The sequence below is a fragment of the Tympanuchus pallidicinctus genome, unplaced genomic scaffold, assembly GCF_026119805.1.
Source record: "Tympanuchus pallidicinctus isolate F22 unplaced genomic scaffold, pur_lepc_1.0 scaffold3, whole genome shotgun sequence".
In the NCBI taxonomy this organism is placed as follows: Eukaryota; Metazoa; Chordata; class Aves; order Galliformes; family Phasianidae; genus Tympanuchus; species Tympanuchus pallidicinctus.
The window spans coordinates 18,671,005-18,692,259 of record NW_026294747.1 but is presented as its reverse complement, the minus strand read 5'-3'; the positions used below and the strand labels follow the sequence as shown (position 1 = coordinate 18,692,259).

At 42.2% G+C, this 21,255-nt stretch overlaps 1 protein-coding gene across 2 annotated transcripts; it reads left to right on the top strand.

Annotated features, from left to right (window-relative positions):
- Positions 1 to 13,366: 13,366 nt before the first annotated feature.
- COMMD9 (COMM domain containing 9) lies at positions 13,367 to 20,118 on the top strand. Of its 2 annotated transcripts, none has more exons than XM_052693335.1 (6): positions 13,367 to 13,464; positions 13,554 to 13,679; positions 13,790 to 13,929; positions 14,570 to 14,604; positions 17,943 to 18,046; positions 19,144 to 20,118. In XM_052693335.1, the coding sequence occupies exons 1-6, from the start codon at positions 13,411 to 13,413 to the stop codon at positions 19,282 to 19,284; spliced, it is 600 nt and encodes a 199-aa protein (XP_052549295.1). In that variant the 5' UTR covers positions 13,367 to 13,410; the 3' UTR covers positions 19,285 to 20,118. The 2 variants fall into 2 exon arrangements, with proteins under 2 accessions (XP_052549295.1, XP_052549296.1); XM_052693336.1 differs by lacking the exon at positions 19,144 to 20,118 and adding an exon at positions 18,182 to 18,279.
- The last annotated feature ends 1,137 nt before the right edge of the window (positions 20,119 to 21,255 follow it).

Sequence of the window (21,255 nt, the reverse complement as noted above, 5' to 3'; positions counted from 1 at the left end):
CAGGACTGCTGCAGTGGAGTTTCTGATATTCTGCCCTACACGTACCTTACTTCTCTAGAGATTACAAATACAGTATAGAGGTAAGGCATAAAGGACTGACACATAATTAGTTGTGCTGTTTTCATATTGGTGTATAAACTCCTACCTTTATGCACATCTCCTGAAAGACTGTACTCGTATGAATTACAACAGTTTGTGTATGACGATAGGAGAATTCATGATGCATCATTTGCAAACACACTGATTCAGGCTAGTGTCACTAAGCTGACTGAATAACAAAAACCTGGGCTTGTGTTGATTCAATCATTATTCTTCCCTATGGAAGGAATTTTTCTTGGAAGTAATGCTACAGTCCCATGGTATTTGTATCACTGCACAATACACCACACAGGTTGTGTAACATCAGCATATACTGGCAAAGTACCACCACAACACGAGGATTCAGGCAGCAGTGCTTTCAAGTAGACTGTCACAAAGAGTTACGGGCAAAACTAAGGAATTTCTTAAGGCTTGGTTTTCTCTACTACATATATGTTGCCTTTTATTATCACAGGTTTGCATGTTGACAGACAGAAATTATAAACATCAGCCACCAATGCCTAGCCTTTCTGTTGCATGCATGCACCTTCTTCCTGAGCTGATACCAATCCTCAGCAAGCACAGATACCAGAGAAACACGCTGCCAATGAAATCACATCTGCAGTGCTCTTCCCTGAACAACTCTCCCATAGGTAATAGGCCTTCTGACAATACAATTTTTCACAGTGTGGATGCATGGCCTTGATAAAATCAATCAAGTTTCTAGGGACACAGAAACTTAGGTGGCTCCAAGGCAAGAAATGATTTCCTAGAGATGATGTTAGACTCAGTGAGTTCACCTTTCAACTAAAGTGATTTCATAACCATGTCAGAAGAAATGTTCTGAGATTTTGTTGCTGTTTTTTACAGAGAAATATCCAGAAGTCTGGATTAAACAACACTTACACAGATGAATCAATCAATCAATCAAAATCGCTTCCAAAATCTCGGTTCAGACACACCGTTTTTTAAGGCTGTGACATTCACCAGTACCCCTTCAATTCAAACTGGTACCATGAACTACGATTCCCATTGTTGATGCTGCATTCAAGTGTACAATGCTATCATTGTGGGGAAAAGGAGTGAAGTCAGACTTTTTGCCGAATGTCCCAGTTTGCAGGAAACAAAACAACAAGCACACTAATGCTTAGGTGCACTTCTTGGCATGGCAAAAGAGTCAGGCTTTCACATCAAACTACGTATCTGAGGTACCAGCACTAAACACAGTATGCCCTAAAAGGATGGAGTTGTTTGCAAGCTCCATTCTACACGACAATTTTCCTGAGAGGAAAACACACAAACGTCCATATTCATAACACATTCTGAATTAAAACAAACAAACAAAAAATCAATTAAATAAAATTAAATTAATGAGAACCGACGGGGTACTTAAAAAAAAAAAAAAAAATTGTATGCTTTCAATGCTAATCAATAAATGCCAGCTTTCATTTTTGCCAGCTGCCTCCTTCCCCCTTGGCCAGCCAGCATGGTGACATACCACTTCTTGTCCATGGCACCACTCCATTGCTTCTCCAAAGCAGCCCAGCCAGACCTTGCACACTGAACCTGACAGTCCCACCACTGACATCCACTGCTGCCACCCTACAGCTTGGATTGTACCTCACACACTCACAGTGACACAGCTGTCTTTTTGCATGCACCATGGAGCAGGCACCCACCTGGTACATCCTTCCTCCCTTACAGAAAAAGATGCTGGGCACAAAATACTGCTGGGCACAGCCCTGATTCTGCTGTGAAACTGGTGACAGATCTGCCCGAATCACCATGAAGGAACATGTGGAAAACAGCTCGGTTTGCTTCCAGCTCCAACAGCACATCTCATTCTCATCACTCGTTGCCTGCAGCCACAATACAACCAAGGTCCCACCATTCAGAAAATACACTTGTGCTTTTTTTATCTCAGCGTATCTGGTTATTCCCATTCTTTTCTTAATCAGGTGAGAATTTATATCAATTCCTGTAGAAGAATAGCAAAATGGACATCAAAAGCTGTTAGAGACTGAAGCAAAATATTTTAGGTTTTAGGCAAATCTAGTTCTGTGCTTGCTCTCCAGGGCAGAGCTCAAGGCCCTGCTGGCCCTTGTGCTGGTATTTTAGCTGTCTGATGACTGTTCTGTTTGATGTTTCCTGTTGCAGAACCCTTGCCAAAAATCCCAGCCTGTTTCTGACTAAAAAAGGCCCAATGCAGGCATAATGATAGCAAAAAAAAAAAAAGCAAATTTCAGGTTTCCAGTGCTTCCAAATGTAGCTCATTATATTTTCATCCAAACCACATTTATGGCAATGTGGATTGAGAGGTACAGCGAATACTAACGCAGTGGTAGCAGGTATGTCTTCTGGTGAAAGTTGGTATTAATTTCTGTTAAACATGGTTTGTCTACTGTGTAGTAAGTAGATCATGTGTTGGTGAAGAAGATACCTTCCACATATCTTATGTAATTCAAAGAATTTCCTTAAAAGAAAGATATTTATTTTGTACTGTCCTTTTCATGTCCTATTGGTAAGAGTCCAGCAGAGAGCTAGGTTAATTAAATTTGTTTATGGCATGCTTCACATTGACATCATCTGAAGTCTTAAAGTAATTAGATAATTTCCACTGTTACAAGGTGAACTTAAACACAAAATTAAGGAGTTATCACATGTACTCTTAATTTATAATGGACACGAGGTAAGGAAGTCGAATTATTTCCCCGTTAGATTACACTAAAACCTAAATGAGTGGTAGCTGCCTCACAACATCTTGTTTCATGTAGGCACTTATTTCTAGTGCATGCACATGTGCAAACAGGCATGTACACGCACACGCAAAGGCTGTAGGTACAGCTGGCCGGCCACGGCAGGTTCGAGATGCTCAGTGCCACCCAGCATAACTTTAGTGAGGAATTTCCAAGATAGAGTGGACCAGTAGTCCACAGAATTCACCACTCCACACACTCTGGTCATCAATACAAGACATTTCAGAAAAACATATAAAAATTGGCAGAAGACAGGCTGCCTGCAGGAAGCTTCTTTTTGTAGTCTGATCTGGCAGAGGCTGCTTCATGTCCTGAAATTCTAGAGGCACAAATACAGTTATGTTTGTGCTATTTATAAAAAGACAGAGGTGAAACATCTAACATACACTTGTACAGATACGAAACACTCCTCTGATGATTCACTACCCACACCCAAGGAAGTGAATAAGGGTAACAGCAGATAAATAATGAAAAATCAATTATGCTTATAAGAGCCCTTTAATTTTAATAGTCCATGATGATATTCATAATAGAAAGACATTTTTGAAGCATTTACCTTGACATTTACCCCTACTACGCCTTATTAATATAAGCACGTTGGGGTTGTGATTAGGTAGAGCTTTAGCAGAAGAAAAAGGGATATCATTTGTATTCATGTTTCTTAGTATTTGCAGTTCTGCTTTTCTGATTTGGAGCATTTCCACAGAGACTCTTCTGACTGTATGGAGTGCACCTCATCTTTTCTGAGTTCTCACCCACTCAAAACAATTACAGAAAGAAGCTGCTTTCTTAGGTACTACTGAAATAAATCAAAGCTTTAAGATTTCCTTGATCATAATTTCTAATTGATTACACTTGATCTACTTTGAACTAGCTGGTACTTTAACAGAATGAAAAGACAATTCCAACTAGTAAGGTAGAAATCAGCTCTTTATAATTCTCATTTCAAATCAATAAAAGGCAGCAAGCGCAACAAAAGGAGCTGAATGACTCCTTGATAATGGGTCATGAATCCCTTTACTTACTGAAGTGCAGTTCAAAGTAATGGTGACACTTCTGTCACTTATTCTCATATAAAATGAGCTGATGGTATTCTTGGTGCAATCAAAATCACAGCTGCTGTCACCTTGCAGACAGCCTGAGCCATGAGACTAGCCATGGTGAATAAATGTAAGCAATTTCTTAAAGCATGCAAGAGCGTGAGGCCAGCTCTCTCTGCCACTGCCCAGAGTGCACCTCACAGCCTGCGTTTACCACAAGTGCAGGCTGAGCACAAGCACAGCTAGATGAAGTGGTTGAAAACTGGCCTCTTCCTTTTATACAGGTGCATTTTGTACAGTGCCCTGGCAAATTTACAAGTGATTCATGTTACAAAACTCAACAGTTCCATGCATTCTGTACTTACACTCTACATTTGGATTTGGAGAACCCCACTGGTTTCTTCATAAGGCTTTGCTTATCTGCAGGCAGCAGTCCCATCACAAGAAGATGAGCTGTGCTTTAGAAGCTCCCTGCTGGGAGACCCCTGGCACCCAGTGGTTAAAGCAGGCAGTGCAGGGGATAGTGATCAAGTTGGGTTTATACTGTGAAAAAGTGGAAGTAAGCAAGAAATGGTTAAGCAGAGATTATAAATTATGTCACTGCGACCTTGGTTTCTCCCGCAGCTGACTACAAAGGGCTGTGTTGCAGTAAGGCTTTGTAATGAATACAGAGAATTGAACTGATGAAATGTTTCTACAGTCAGTTTGTTGATACTGGCATCACGGCATCTCAGAGTTGGTCCTTGATGTTTTACTTAGTTTTAAAGACAAAACCAGCAAGAGGTGATCAGGGCAGCCTGGGGCCGTCTACACAGAGACTGCTCTCCCACTGCTAATGTTTTCCAGTAACAGATCCTCCTATTTGCCTGTTGAAGGCAAGAACCAGGCAACAGAAAAGTGCACATCTGAGGTTTGCTATCTTATATACCAGTCTTGAAGAAGCCCTTTCTGACAGCTGCTGTCAGTCACAGTTAGCCAATGAGCTTCAGTAGGTTCGAGCTTTTCCCTTTCTATATTCTGCTCCATATTGTTACTTGCATGGTGTGGCAGGGGCCTGCAGTGATGGCAAGGGAAAGGCTGGGAGCTGGCCTCTGCTGCTGGCTGGCCACTGCTTCATGGCACGACCTCAGCATAGTCAAGTCATGCTGAGGGACACCAAGAGGATAACACACTTAAAAGGAGAGTAGGGAGGTAGAAATATCCCCTTCCATGAAGTTTAAACTTTTCATTTTTCCTTTGCCAGCTCTGTGGTTTGTTTGCTTTTTTGCTTTCATAAGAGAGATTTGAAGTCTCACTTTTGTCCCTGGTGTTGTGTTCTTTCTGTCTTGCCAGTAGTAACTCTGCTAAAAAAAAAAAATAGACACAGTTCCATTGATTTGAGATATATATGAAATTTTCTCCCAGGAGTTTTGTGAAGATTAATTAGTGAATAGTTGTTAAGTTTGAATGAGATCTTGGATAAAGAAACTTGTAAAAGTTTGATAGTACATCTAGGCCAAATGATTTCTGCTGGAAAATACTCATCTTCCTTTAGCCCCTTAGATGAAAGATTAATATTTAGTGCCTTCTTCACAATGGTGTTAAGCTGCTTGGTTTCCAATTTTAATACAGACAAGTGTCCACAGACTCATATCACACATGGATAGTATCTGTTAGCACAGAGCTTCACAGATCACATCTGTCAGCAGTGGTTTTGTCTGCTAATTAGCAGTCTCATCTGAAGAGTCTCAAGTATCAGTAACTCAAACTGGAAAGGCTCTAGCTGCTTCAGCTGGGAGGCCAGGGGAGAAAGAATACTGTCATCTGAAAGATGATGGAGAACAGGCACTGAAAAGTACAAACCTGAGTACTAACCGTGTGGCTTCGTTCCATTCCTAAAAAGTAAAATCAGAACCCTGTCAGGATGACAGCTATCTACTAAATAGAGATGGGGACAAATGCTGCATCGGTGCAACAGGAAAGGCTTTAATTGTATGCTGCTTGTATGTCTTGTAGCCACTGCAAGAAATGATGACAGACTCTGACAATGCACAGGGCGCAAAGCCACACAGAGTCAGACCAATATTGCTAATGGCCCTACACTGCTATTATCCTCCCAAAATCAGCTGGTTTCACCAATACAAATAAATATTGGAAATTGTAAGAGAAAAAGAGGCTAACATCAACAAGTTCTTACAGTAAGGATTATCTGTCACTTGCAGTGATCAACATAGATTTTCTCCTGAGTCATGCAGACCAATCGATGCCTCTAAATTGCATTAAGAAGAAGTACATGTCAAAATGCTAAACACAAGATCCTTGTCTTCATGCCTGCAAAGGCTTTTAAAGCAATGCGCATTCAAAGGTTGATGGTCAAGTATTCTGATTTGTACAACTTTTCAATATTTTAATTGTTTCGTTTCAAGAACCAGATTTACTGCTTGCCTAACACTATCTATAAATCTCAAAACTTTTCACCAAAGTAGACACAAGTAGCTTTGTATACCTATTACCAAAGGACCAAGGTAAGGATTTTGACAGTTGAGCTGTAACAACTCTTCCTGTATTTTCCTGACAAATTACAACTCCAAATCTCTCTCCCTCTATAGGATACATCTGTTTCTGCAGCAGGATTAACAGCAGAGAAGTTAATTCCCAAACACTTCCATGGCAATATCTCCAATCTAGAACCATAGGAGCCCATGGGGATCAAGTCCCACTCCTGGCTCCACACAGTCCACCCTGTATTCAAACTTCATGTCTGAGAGAGTTGACCAAACACTGCTTAAACTCCAGGAGGCCTTTTGCCTTGACTACCACTCTGGAGAGCATGTTCCAGTCCCTTCCAAATTAGAATATTCTATGACTCTCTATGACTCTTGGCTTGTGGTGCACTCATTAAGGATCTTTCTGTCTATTTAGAGACTTACTGATATTTACCCATAGCTAACTTGTGTCTGGCTCCCCACATTTGAAAAGCACATGAACCCAAAGGAGGTACTAGCAGCATCTGAACCATCTACCATTTAGAAACAAGTCTTTATGAACATCAATTTTCTTTGTTCTTTTGATATTGCATTGGCTACATCAGCACCTAGATTTTCTTACAGCCTCCACTAAATACTCATGTTCCTACACACCTTAACCAGCAAAATACAAAACGCTTTTCTTTAGATGCAGCTGGATCTACATTAAGTGTTTTGCCACTAGAGCGAAACTTGTTAGAAGTCATGGTGTCTGCTTAAACAGCCAACATTTTTATGTCGGCAAAGTTTCACATATCAAGCTGGTTAAGTCTTCCTGGATGAGGATGCTAGCAAAGTTTCCTCTGAGTTTGTTGCTAATTTTATGACTCGTAAGTCCTTAGGAATCTACGCTTCTGATAGAAGACAGAGCCATTTGGCATCCTAATAAAGATCACTCACATCAGCTGGCTGTTAAAGCAACATGTGCTTTTTCATTGTTTATTTTTGCTCTCCATCAATTTTGCAAGCATTTGTCTCCTATTGCTGCCTTAATTGATATTGGAAGTTTCAAAATTGTTGACAAAGTTCTGCTAGCTAGAAATATGAGGGGAAAAAAAATCCTTGCAGTCAGCCTGCAGGCAGGAAACTGATGGATAGAAAAAATGTCTCTGCCTTGGGCACTCTGCACCCCCCCACTGCCAACATGCCTAAAATAACACAGGTTCCAAAATCTCAGGATTAAAGTCCTGGATTTTAGCCTTTTGTGCCTGCGTCTGTATTGTAGTCTCTCTCTGCCCTTAGGCACAAAAGCTAAGGAGAACTGATGCAGTCTCTGGTGACTGATGTTTGCAGTGGGTTAGGTGGACTAAACAGAGAGACCATGTCTTTTGGAAAGTTCATTTTAACTGGAGCAATAGGACTGAGGAGAAGAATGTAAAAGCTGGATTTGTGCAAGTAAACTAAATATGTTGCTAGTAAATCAAGATGTTCTGGACTGTCTTATCATGCAAAGACTGACTCTGAGACGAGTTTCATGAGACTGTTTGCATCAGCTCCTCAGCTCTCAGCGTATTGGACTGGATGGCTGCAAGTACACTGTTCAGCCAGTTTCCTTCTAGTCCATGCTAGTTCCTGACCTTGCCTTGGAGCTGCCTGGGAGAACGACAATCAGTATGATAGGAAACCACATCAAGAACAGCACTAGCAATTCAACAGTGAAGGACTCAGGTATGTTCTCTGCCTCTGTTGAGCTTACTAGCACAGATGTGACCAGACACCTAGGGAGAAATTTGACCTACTGGTAAGACATCTAAACATGATTCCCAGTAATAACAGGAACATAAACTTCTATCCTGGAAACACTGACACATTCATCAATACGTAAGATAGCATAAATGAGACTTTAGAAAGCTGGAGACATTTCAGGAAAGTCCTGTTTGGAGAACATAACTACAAGCAGACTACAGCTAGCACTAGTAAACCCAAGCATGCATGTGTGCTCTGTGAAGATTCCTTTCCTAGTTTTTGCTCACTTTGTTGCTAAGGTAACACTACTTAAATAAAATAAAATACAGAAGTTACTAGGGAATAGAAGTCTCTTGGTTTATCTCACTCATTCTATAAAGCAGGATTACCTACTGGGGAACTGTTTTTAGTCAGAGCAGTACAGCTTCACTTTTCCTTGCAGCAGGGAAACTGCCCACACCCAGAAGGGTGCGGTTACACAGCACAGCCCTGCCTTGCAGCAGAAAGCCCATAAAGAAGAGACCATTGTTCTGCAACAGATGCTCCAATGAATATACACTACAACTGCAAGGAAAAGTCTAATGGTTCTTCCCATCAAAACCTTAATCTTCCAAGGGATTTCTCTCTGAGGGAGCCATGAACAGCCAAAGTGAGCTAGAACTGAAGCATCTTTTCCTGGAGTATGAAAGGTTGCAATTCTCCAACCAAGAATTGTAAAGAAGCTAAATTTATTCCTTTCCTTTTTAACTTCTTAAGGAGAAAAAAAAAAAAAAAGAAAAAAAAAAAAGAATAAAAAAGACTGGCTGTTGGAATGTTTTTTGTCAAGTTATGTGATTGCTTTTTTTATGTCTATTTTTTTTTTACCTTGAACATATTTAGAACAGCAAGACTGGCTCATTCCTCACAACACATTCCCTGTCACATACATTTATTTTGGGCACTTACTGCAGTTGATGGACTAAAACAAAGATGACATTTTTGCAAAATGTTTATCTGTCCTTGGAGTTATATAAGCTGTGTCTAAAAACATAAAGCATACTTTATAGTGGCTTACTGAAATTCTTCCATTCAGCTTTCCATCTCTTTATTTTTGTCTTGTGGTTTCATGGAATTTATTTTGTCACCACAGCTGACTGAGAGAAATACTGTGGATCTGAAATACACTACTACACTTAGTTCTTCCAGTACTTCTCTCAATCTTCAATTCTTCTCCTCCCTCGCCCCCCCCCTTTTTTTTTTTAACAAACAAAAAGCAAACCAAAGCAGTCAGATATTATTCTCTCTCCATCAAAAAAAAAAAAAAAAAAAAAAAAAAAAGCACACAGGAAACTTCTCTCCCAATATTTTCCAGGTAGGAAGAGGTTTAAACACCTCAAGAGTCCAGCAGAGACAGCTGATCACAAGGAAATTGCCTGTGACTGTTTCTTGACACATGTAATTATCCATGTCGCTCTTACAACTGCATGGACTTGAGAGGACATAGAGATGTCTCTCATAACCATGACACCTGCTAGTCAGGTAACAGTAGATTAAAAAACAAAACAAAACAACAATCAAGGACAATTCACTATTTTAAGTGAGCAGGCAAATGAAGAATGGTGCTCCCACTCCAGGCCCCAGAGGATCTCCAATTCCCACCAGAAACCTCCCGCTACCCTTCAGAACTCATCTCTTTTCACCTCTGCTCTTCTCAAGTAATACCCAACCAGGGCCACTCATCCTATCCCTCCATACAAATTATCAAGTTCTGAAGGTTTGGGGTCTTTGTTTATCTGTTTTTCACAAGGCTGGGAACAGAGGCTTGGTGTGAAAATAAGTACTTATTATCTGATAGTAACAGCTAGTATGTACATGTATCCATACACCCACACCTGCATGTTTGGGAGATCCTGAATTTAGAAAGTTATAACCAGTATTTAAGAGTCTCACAGACTGGAGATTGCTCACTTACCCAGTTCCCTGAACTGCTATTGCCCACATACTGTCTTACACAGACATTTCTGTACTACTTCAGAGAGAACGATTTGTAGGTACCCAAGCTGGCTCAAGCAAGAGAACTCCAAATCAGTCAGTATTATAGCTGTATCACCCAGGCCCGGGCAAAAGTAAATTTGCCCTATACAGAAGAAGAATTTAGTTTTCAGACTCTGTCTGGACTAACAGCATTTCAGCTCTTCATATCCAAGCCAATTCCTGCACAGAGTGCTGCACAGATACATCTGCAGGCTGAGAGCTCCCAGCTGGGTCCCACTGGGTGATATAGACATGAAATCATGGAAAAAAAGGGCTGTAAGTAGACTAAAGGAGGTTATCCAATTCACTCCATTCCTTTAACCAATTTTTTCAAACTCAGAACTGCCTCTGGCACAGCAGATAGCTGAATTTGTGTTTCTCAGAGCTTCCTGATAGGCACACTGATCACAGGACAAGCCTTTCTTAGATGATGCAGCCTCAACCCTTCACTCCCTGCTGCATCAGGAAATTTGACTTCGGAGGACCATGAGGACAGCTACAGATGGTACTAAAGGAGTAAGAAATTGAAAGAAAAACAGGACAAAAATTCACTCACCTTCAGGTGAAACATGTTTACTAAGCATTTCTGCTGGTTTCTGACTACTTGTGTGCTACAAAAGGAGCGTTTTGATTTTGATATTAAAACAAACCTATCATTGTTTCTTCATAACCAGAAGGCTTCCGCAGCAAGGAAATGACAACAATAGGAAGCAGACTGGAGAATGAATTCAACATGATGCCAGCTATGTTTACTGGCAGGCAATATTTTTGTTCCAAATATGTGATTCACAAGTAAACGTTCTCCCTTGCCATGCTTCTTAACAGCAACTTTAGCTATCTGCTCCCTCTCCTCCCTCCTGCACTTTGTATCTCTCCACCCATATATGCGACAAAGTTATTCTGTATTATTAGGTCCTTAACCTAGGCATAGCTCACTCTGATTTCTATGTAATTGTTGTACAGTGATTGCTTTACAAGACCTCTGCCAAAACACAAAGACTTGCTTCCCCACTTGGAGATGGCATTTCAGAATGTTTAGCAATTACACGCATTCTGCCTACCTCTGATAGTAGAAAATGCTAATTTTTGGGGTCAGGAAACAAAACATGCAGGCCAATTTTAAGAGGACAGTTACCATTTTCAGTGATATCCTGTATTCAGTTCTTCTATGTTTCCTTTAGTCGTACTTGCCCAGAGATCACAATACAGTGTTGCCTTTTCATACCTTTTCCATTCATAATGCCTACATTTAGTAATGCAGAGTTTTATGTTATACAAAAGTTGCAACTCCTTCCTGTCACTTGGGTAACAAAAATGACTTACATTGGTCCAAGTGAAGGAAGACATGATTCCAGCTTCCTGGGTCTTAAATCCTGACCTCTAAAAAACTATTTCATTTTTCCTTTGGGATACAATTTTTTAGTTCATTTAATTTACACACTTTTCATTTTGCAAACAAAAATTAGAATCCCGCCCTTCACTTTCTAATGTATGATGTGTAGTTAACAGACACTGCTGTATTTCTTTAGGTCAGTAATGATTACTGGAAGACAGACCATCATCACATCTTTCAGGTTCACCCTCTAGGGAAGGAATAGACAAAGCCACATTTCTTGTAACCTGACCCTGCATAGCTTGTTCTCCTTTTCCAGTCAGAGCACTGAGTTACATGGTACCATCACCTGGATAAGCAACTGACATCCACAGGATTCACTGTCACATAAATTCAGCAGCATGTCAGCTCTCCCAGGAAGGCCTCTCCACAAAGCAAACCTTCAACATTCCATAATGTACTGCCTGCACTGGATTAAACTTACTAGTAACGCACTGTTAGAGAAAGCAGCATAAATACATGCTGCAGTTCTCTGAACTGATCAATCACACTAATTCATTCCAAGAGGCCACACATAGTAAATTCATACCCCCAGATTGTTTCCCCAAATTCCCCCAAGTATCATTTCCTGTTGTTTACAAAAAATGATAGAAAATAAAATTTTCTCCCTTTGGATTTTTCTGCTCTTGAAGGTTCCCCAATACAGAAAGTAAAACCTGTTCCTCTGCAAAAGGAAGACCTTTTCCCCACCAAACCCGGGGAGCCCAATGCAAATGACATTCCATTTGCATTTCATACCATGTATTATTGCACTTACAGGAGAATAATGCAAATGAAAATGAAGACGGGCTGTTCTTACAGAAGAGGTGACGGGAAAGCCCATCAATTACATGGGCGTCCTGGTACCAGATGTGCTGTGAATTGCACAAGATAAAGAAGAGACTACTTCTCCCTCAGAAAGAGGATTTGAATATCTTTCACGAAGTGTAAAACACACACAGTTTACTGAGGTAATGATCCATATCACTGCAGCAACGCCACAATAAATCTTTTGCCTTCCTCTTTCACTGGCTGAAAATATCTTTATTTACTGCTAAACTCCACATCCAACATAGGGATTTGCCTTGACAGTAAAGAATTGGTTACATCAGAGGGAGAAAAATGCTGTTTGGGGCTTTTATCCCAGCTTTCTCGCTGCAGACACAGGCCATTCCTGCAGCCACACACCTGAGGCACGGTATCTCAAGCCCAGCTCGCAGTCATTCACACATTCACATTAGCACACGTCTTACCTTGTGTGTGCTGCAGAGCAGAGCAGCTCAACACTTGCAGGTGCCCGAAGAACAGGGGCAGGACCCCTCGTCCCTGTGAGCTGAGCAGTATGCAGCACAGCCGAGCTCTGGGGCTCCACAACACCATAGATGTCCCATAGGGTTTCTCTCTCAGCATGGAGCAGACACCGTGAGCTGCGGGTGAGAGCAGCCTGCAGCCACACAAGGGGACGGGGAGTGAAGGATGCTGCTGCCTTTCAGTGTCATCTTTGTGAATCTTTGCAGTGCAGCGAGCTTAAAGTCCTGTGCCTAGTTTCACTCTTCAGTACATTGACAGCAACGATGAAAAAACATCACACCAACTATTCCAAAAAGGGTGCTGTGGCCCTTACAGAGCTGTGTAAGCCTGCAGACCCGTGTGCAGGAGGGATGCTAAGTCAGCGCAAACTCTTAGCTGCATTTTAGCTCCAGCAATGCATACGATAGCTCGTTTTAGAAGCACGGGGCTAAGGCCTAAACACTTCAGAATTCATCCCCAGTTTGCTTGACTGTTGTGTCAAAACACGCAGGAAACCTGAGCAAAATAACCACGCAGTTTTCCACGTGGGTTTCCGACTGCAGCCCCCGATAGCGGGAGCACAGCGGGACTACAGCGCCCGGCGTGCCCCACAGCCCGCCCCCTCCCCGCCCCAACATGGCGCCCTCCCCGCCTCAGCCGTCGGCGCCAAGATGGCGGCGGCGGTGCGCGAGGAAGACTTCGTCGCCCTGCAGAGCCTGCTGAAGGTGAGGAGACGCGGTGCTCAGCCTGCGGCGGTGGGGGGCTGCCTGCTGCCGGGCCGCTGCTCAGCACCTCCCGCTTTGCTCCCCGACAGGCGTCGTCGAAGGACGCAGTGCGGCAGCTGTGCCAGGAGTGCTTCTCCTGCCCGCCCGGCCGCCTCGGCCCGCTGGCGCAGCGCGCCTGCCCCGCCATCGCCGGCAGCCCCGAGGAGGCCGCGCAGGTACGAGAGGGCGCGCGGGATTGCCCGCGGCTGCTGGGCCCTGCGGCAGGGAGAGCCCGCCGTGATGCTGTTGAGCCCTGCGGAGCCCTTTCCCCTCTTCTTTCCCACAGTTGGTGTCCGCCCTGCACAGCCTCACCCGGCACGTCGTGTTCCGCGGCTTGACGGGGGCCGAGGACATCCTCGCTCTGTTTCCAGAAAACTTCCACCAAAACCTGAAGAACCTTTTAACTAAAATAATCTTGGAGAATGCGTGAGTGCTCAGCACCTGCTGTTTGCTTTCAGTGGCAAATGTAAAGCTTAGGTGCGCGTTTTGGTATGTGGGCATCGGCTCACGGGCCGGGATAAGCTCACACAGAGGGCTTTCCTTCTGTCCTTCAAACGTTTTGAAATGGCCATGCACCTAATTCACATCGTGCAAAACTGCTCTTGTCTCGAGCTCAGCTGTGCCATAGAACAGTGAGACAGACGGGGATAAAACAGTGGTTTGGGTTTCACCACTGCAGTATGATCTGGTTGTTCAGCACCCAGGGACTGTCTGCTTATATGAAGCTGAGGCACTGTACAGGAGAGTACAGAGCAGTGGAGAACAGCTGCTCTGGTGCCCATATGGCTCAGTGCTTGGTAGCTGGTCAGTTTGACAAAACAGAGGCAAAAGGCGTACACCTCAAGTGAGCTGGACTCAGAGAAGAACTTGGAGCTGGCCATTAGGTTGCTCCACCACTGCCCACCTTTCCTCAGCACTCAGTAGCAGTCTCTCTCCCCTGATCACTAGTGCAGTCCTGGTGTCTCCTGTCGGAGATCAGCCACCCTGAGCGCTTTTGGTTTTTTTCTTCTTTTCCTTTTCAAGTTTTGCTGATTCTGTTTTGTTTTTTCTTTTCTCTTTTTTACAGTTCTGCTTGGAGAAACGAGGCACAAGCAAGTCAGAGTAAGTTTGTAATTATGTAATGTTCCTCAGATCATCTGACAGAGCCTGGAGGTTAGAGTAGTACCTCACAGTCTCTCTCATGATGGCACAGCACATACATACCTCAGTTTGCCTTAGAAGAAACTGTATGATGGCAGCATCCTACAGCTTAGCGAAGGCTAACAAGGTTTCATTCGGATTCGTGCTACTGTGCTAAAATCCTTTCCAGTCATCAAGCAACTTTCATTTCATGCTCAGTCTGTTGCTATGTTGCAGAGTGCCACACTTCTGAACTTGAAGCGCTCTTGACTCACCTGTTCAAGCCTTTAAGTGATGCACACATGCAGTGCACAGTACTGGGGAATATCTGCAATACATCTAACTCTTCCATGCTCCAAAAAGTCCCTGGCATATATTCAGCTTTGCTTTTTCCTCACTTTTGCAAAGCATGATATAATTTAGCAGTACAGCTTTTGATAACAACAGCAAAGACTTACATTCCAGTTAAGTGTTCCATACAGCAATACCACTTTGTTTTTTCCCTAAGAGTTTTTTGTTTTGTTTTGTTTTTGACAGCTGTATGACATCAGGGCCTTCCAAATGAGACGCACAAATGCCTGCATAGATCTTCTTGGCCATTCTCTTTGTATGCAAAGAGGATAGCACCCAAGAGGTGAACAGTATGGCAAGGACGTGGCAAACAGCTGTCCCTCAAAGATCTTAATGGAGTATAAATGACAGAAAAATAGGGAAGAGGAAGAAACTACTGCAAAATGCTAATAACAATAAAAACAGGCATGTTTATGCTAAGCACTTGTGGCATTGCCAAGACACAGTGCTTTTTCCTGTATCCTTAACACAATCAAAAATTAGAGGAAATGGGCACAAGCTTGATGTGCCAGCGTGATGTAACAGCTAGGACTTCAAAACCCAAAAGCAAGGCTGAGTGTGTGGTGCTTGGAGCCACTCAGGAGTTTCGCTCTGAGTTGCATGTTTTTATATAGATGAGTATTTAGCCCCATTGGCATAAGACTGTTTTCTAAGAAATGATGGATTCTTTTTGTGTTATATTCATGAAACATCCAACATACATTACATAGGAACAAAAGCAGAGATTTAAAGACAACAACCCGTCTTATTGTTCTATGATAATATGAAAATGCAGATGCTTTTTTGTCTTTCCTAAGTCACCAGCAATCAATCTTTGCAAATTAACATACAACACTAAACAGATGCATTTTATGTTGTTGCAAATGTTGCCAAATGCTTGCAATGATGGACTATAAACTGAAATTTGTTCCAAATGCAAAAGGCAAGGCAGTCAATTCTGCATTGTCCCCCACAGTTCTGCTGATGGGAGGAAGAAGAGCCATTCCCCACATAGGTAAACTTCTCCAAGTGCCAGGAATCAGGAGGAGGGTTAGAGGTCCAACTGGATAAATGCTTGGGGAGGACACTAGACACTTTATGATTGGCAGAATCCAGACAGGCTGCAGTTGCCTGCTGGGACAGCTCTTTCCATAGCACTCTGTAGAAGCTATCGTTGCTTCTTCATCCACTTCTGGTACTCTTAAATAGATATAAAATATGGTTATTAGCAGTTACTTACTAAGGCTTTGCACAGACACTCAAGCCTGTTGAGCACCATAGCTGAGATTTTAAATTGGGTTGGAGAATAAGCTATTGCCTCTCTACCAGTGTTTTGTGGAGTTGGTCCTATATTTCCTTCAGACTCCTTCCTAAAGCCTGAACTGACATAAATCAGAACAATGTTTCCTTATGCCTCTGGAAACCATTTGTTCTCATACAGTTCTGACAAAGTAGTATCTGTTAGCTGCAAAGCCTGTTTCAAACTGAAAGAGTTTGTCAGTGCTTCAATGTCCTCGGTATAGATTTTCTCCTAGTGAGAATTTACTGTTTTTCTCTGGAAATATTACACTGCACTTTTGAACATAGGAAGCATAGCTCAGCTTTTACCAGAAAACTGAGTTGAAAAAGATGCGAGAGGTGTTCTGTGTCAACAGTTTCAAGTGGGAGTGATAAGCGTGCTCTGTTAAACTGCACCTTACAACTTGCTTCCTTAAAATGTATTTTAAACAAGAAATTTATCTTACAGCCATTTTCCAAATTTCTGGGTTTTCGTGGTAAATCAGGCCTTATCATTGAACAATCAAGATAGGGCTTGAACACTGCTGTTATATATTGGTTAGGTAAGTAATTACACTTTCCTCTGGTTTGCAGTATGTGAGACAACACCTGCAGATCTGATTTGAAAATCAATACAGTTTTCTTTTCTGAGTTAAAAGTGTATTTTCTTTATGAAAATAGGGAAGTTTTTGTTTGAACAAGGGGAGGATAGCTATCTGCATGCCACCCACATGTCACAGTTTCACTTGACTGTTCTTCAAATGCTCCCTGTAGTAACTGTTGGTGGCAGCTGAAAGCGCTGTTGAAAAACACAAGATTTCAAAGAGCATTTGCAGTCAGCCTGTTGGTGCCAGGGATTTGTTGGGATAACCTCAACCTCAGCTTTTATGCCAGCCTGCATGGTGCTTTAGGGACACTTGAGGACTCATAATGAAATAAGCTCCCATAAGTATACACCATCATGGATAAATATCCTCTACTCCTGTCTGCAAGGGACAGGTGCACAAATTCCTCAGCAGGGCAGCCAAGTTGGACCTGTCACCTCCCACAGGAAGGCTCATGGGATCTTCAGACCCTGAACTACTGCTGTCAATACTGCAATCAGACTGTTGAATAATTTCTCTTATGGTAGATGAAACTGAGATGGTATCTTCAATATATTTTTTACCACTTGGCAGGACATGTGAAGAATGCAGTTTCCCTTTCCTATCCTAATACTGCAGACTGCTTTGGTTCACAGTTTGAGGAGCTTGAAGTAACACTTTATACTGTATGATTATAAGAATCCAAAGCGTTTTCTTGCCAGTTACAGAACAGAGCAGTAAGCATAGTAGGTCCCTTAGTAGCTCATGCTGACATGGCTGAGTCTTGCATGCGGCAAGATGTAAAGAGATAAGATACCTCACCACTCCCCTTCTCTCACCTGCTTTGTGAATTCAGCTTGTCTTGCATTGTGCCATCCTTACTTGTGAAGATGGAGAACCTTGTTTGTTCTTCTAGGGTCAGGCAGAGGCCTTCACTGACTGCTTTATTACAACATAAATAAAAACAATGTGAAACCAGTTAGTAGCACTAAGGTTGTACATTTTCACAGGGCCAGCAGGATTCTGTCTGTGAAGAAGATGTACATAAGGATGGACACAGGTTCTTGTTCTGGTGTCATCATCGTGTGCTGTCAGGCCTAATTGATTCCTGTTTTTTGGTTCCCCCAGTCTCCCTGCCTCGGCTGGTTGACATGGACTGGAGGGTAGACATCAAGACATCTTCAGACACCATCAACAGAATGGCAGTCCCTACTTGCCTGCTACAGTTAAAGGTAACGTCAATACCTGAACAGGATCAAAATAACAGAGTCCAATACCTGACTTACCAGTGGCAGCACAAAACAGTTTGGACAAGCATCTGGTGCATCTAACAGGCTTTCTCAGAGATGATCTTTGAAATACCACAGAGCCTGGGAATAGTGTCTCTGATGAAAGCTGTCTCTTCACCGTGAAGGAGAGATTTCTTTGCATGAGGATGAGAGAAGCAGCATATTTCTCCCTGGTCACAATTGTTCTCTATAGAAATAAATAAAATTAAAAAAAAATAGTTACAGAGAATCCATTGGGTTTTAGTTCAAAGTAACTCAATAATGAGTGGATGACTGTATTAATTGGGAAGATGACTTCTGATTACTAACTTCCTTCACTGGCCACATCTATCTTTCGGGCAGTATAGCCAAACTTACTGCTTGTATTCCTGTGCAGCAAAAGAAGGCAATGACAGTGCCTTCTACTGAGATACAAGTGCTATGAAGCAATAGAAGATAAGAAAGAAGAATTAGCTCACCCCTTCTGGTGACCGGTGATAGCTCCAGATCTCTGTCCAGAGAGATCCTGCTCCCTCAGCTACTGATACTTAAATGAGGGTGAGGAGTGGCAGATCCTCAGTCTACCCCTTCTGGTCACTCGTACATTGCTTGCACCTCAGCTCCCTGAATTAGCCACACCTGGTGCTCAACCATTGGCTCAGGCTGTGACCTGGCAATTCTGCAGCATTCTTGATTCCCCAAATCAGTAAGAACAGGCTTTAGAAGAAGAGGAAAAATCTAACACTTATGTTTGGGATGAGTTAAGTATCAGCTGGATAACTGTTAAGATGTTTCTGATATGAATGCAGCTTCCTGCTGTTAGTCTCTTCAGAATTTCCCCACTCATGGCTGTACACAATTATTTGTGCTCTGCCAATGGATGTGCACTTTGCTGGTAGGGCACGCAGTGAAGAAGTGTGTTTTGTGCCTTCAGGTTGAAGCTGGTTGCCAAGTAAAACATTTTCCTTTTCCTCTCCATCAAGCAGCAACTCGCCTAGTGGCAGAGGAAAAACCTGTGAAAGGATTTTTCATACACCTAACTGCTACATTTCTGTTTTCAGATTCAGGAAGATGCTGCCTTATGTAGAAATAGTCCTGTTGTTTCTGCACTGACTGTGGAACTGAGTAAAGAAACCCTGGATACCATGTTAGAAGGTCTAGGAAGAATCCGGGACCAACTTTCTGCTGTTGCAAACAAATGAAAACCCAGTAATGTGAATTCCAGCAGCCAGGAAGGGAAATATTCTGTGCCCACAACTCTCCTAAGTTGCAGCTTACATAAAGTTTTATGTATTAACCAAACATAATTAAAAAGATTTATTTTTTGAGTTAACTATATAGCTTTTCAAAAGCTAACATTTAAACATTCCTTTGGCCTGGTGCCACAAAGTGTTTTCATAATGTTGTTGAAAAAAAAAAAACAAACAAAAAAAATAACAGTTCTCTATTTCAGAAAAAGGTATAAGGGCTCAGAGCTTGGTTTAATCACAAGGGTCGTAATTGGAAATGGCAAATAGCACTTGCATCATTGGCTGCAGCTATCTCCCTGCCCAGAAATTAGGATCTAAAAGGTTCAAGCTGGTTAATGGGCTGCCTTCCAGCATTAGCAGACAAGGAGGGTACTTCTCCCTGTAATGTGTGTGTACTGAGGTGCATGCTAGATGTAGTGCTCTCCTTCTCAATGAAGCACAGCCATGCTGCAGATTGTTATTACAGGATAATGCTTTGAAATGGGGCAATTATGCTACAACACATTCCCTTCTGATCAGCTTCATAGCACCATTTGCAAAATGACTACTCTGAACATCTTTAGCAGCAAACAATTTCCTCCTTCTGTTTGAAAAGAAAAAAGGAGTTCATATAATTAATGTTCGTGTTTATTAGACTTTGGACTTTGCGGAAAATGCAGACTAGAGAAGTTAAGAATGGATAGTCTTTGTGCTGCCTTTCTACAGTAAATGGTGCCTGTACTTCTCCAAAGCATTCTGATGTTTGTATAAATCTTTATTTAATTAAAAAATGAACTGTTAATTGAATTTGTGAGTCCTTTTTTCTGTAGAAGAATGTTGTCCTGGGTTACCTCAGCCTTTTTTTGATGGTGCCTGGTTTCTAGCTTGGTATAATGAATGCTCACTTTTGTTGCTGAAAAGCAATTCTTTATTTCTTGTTCAAATGGATTCATTTTTTAAACCATCCTCTCTCCATTTTAGTAACATTCCAGGGCACCTTTTCCCAGGCACCAGCTCAATGCAATATCACAGTTGAGTACTCTGACCTAAAACTTTATAGATATGTGCGCTGAATGTGTAGAGAAGTGCAGGAAATAAAGAAAATCCAGATTCCTCTGAGTTTGCCTAAGGCACCAAAATGGAACTCTGCATCCAAATACAGTCCCAACTTTCATAGAACAGAAAATATTGTCTCTTGTATTTGCAAACATGAAATCACTTGGGATGTGTACAGAAGTTACTGAGCTTTGTTAATTAATTTTAGACATCTCTGTGCAGCCTGGAATACAGATGTAGGTAAAGCCTGTGCTTTTAAAAGATACTGTGTTAATGCAGCTTGTGCAGCAAGCTGAGATGCATGACAAGTCACTTGTTGAAGTCCCCGTGGAGTGAAGATTGTAACACTTGTATTATTGTGATAAACTGGTAAATTTCATATTTATTCAGGAAATGAGATGGGAGAAGACTCAAAAATCTGTTTCATGAGGTTGAAACTATGGAAAATACCCCTAACAGACTTCTTCAGTTTGAGGAAGCTTTGTTGCCTTTACAGCTATACTAGGATGATAATAGCAGGGTGGCAAAGTCTTTGGCTACAGCAAATGAGGGCAAACCCAAATGCAGCAGCTGTAGACACAAAAATGAAGGAAAAGAACTGCTTACCTTTAGAAGACCTCCGGTAGGCAGGGATCTCCAGCAAGAGATGCCCTCACCTCCACCGCCAACCCTTAAATGAGGTCTGGGAGGGGACGGATCCACCCCTTCCAGTCACTCAGGTGTGTTGCACTGCATGCACCTGAGCTCCCCTGCAGGTTGACCCTGCCCTCCCACCAGGTGTTCAATCACAGCTTCAAGCCCTGACTTCGCATTTCTGCTGCAACAGCCTAGCCTTAAAAATCTCAAATATTGCATTGCTTATTCTAGAAGGTAAGAACCACTGCAAAG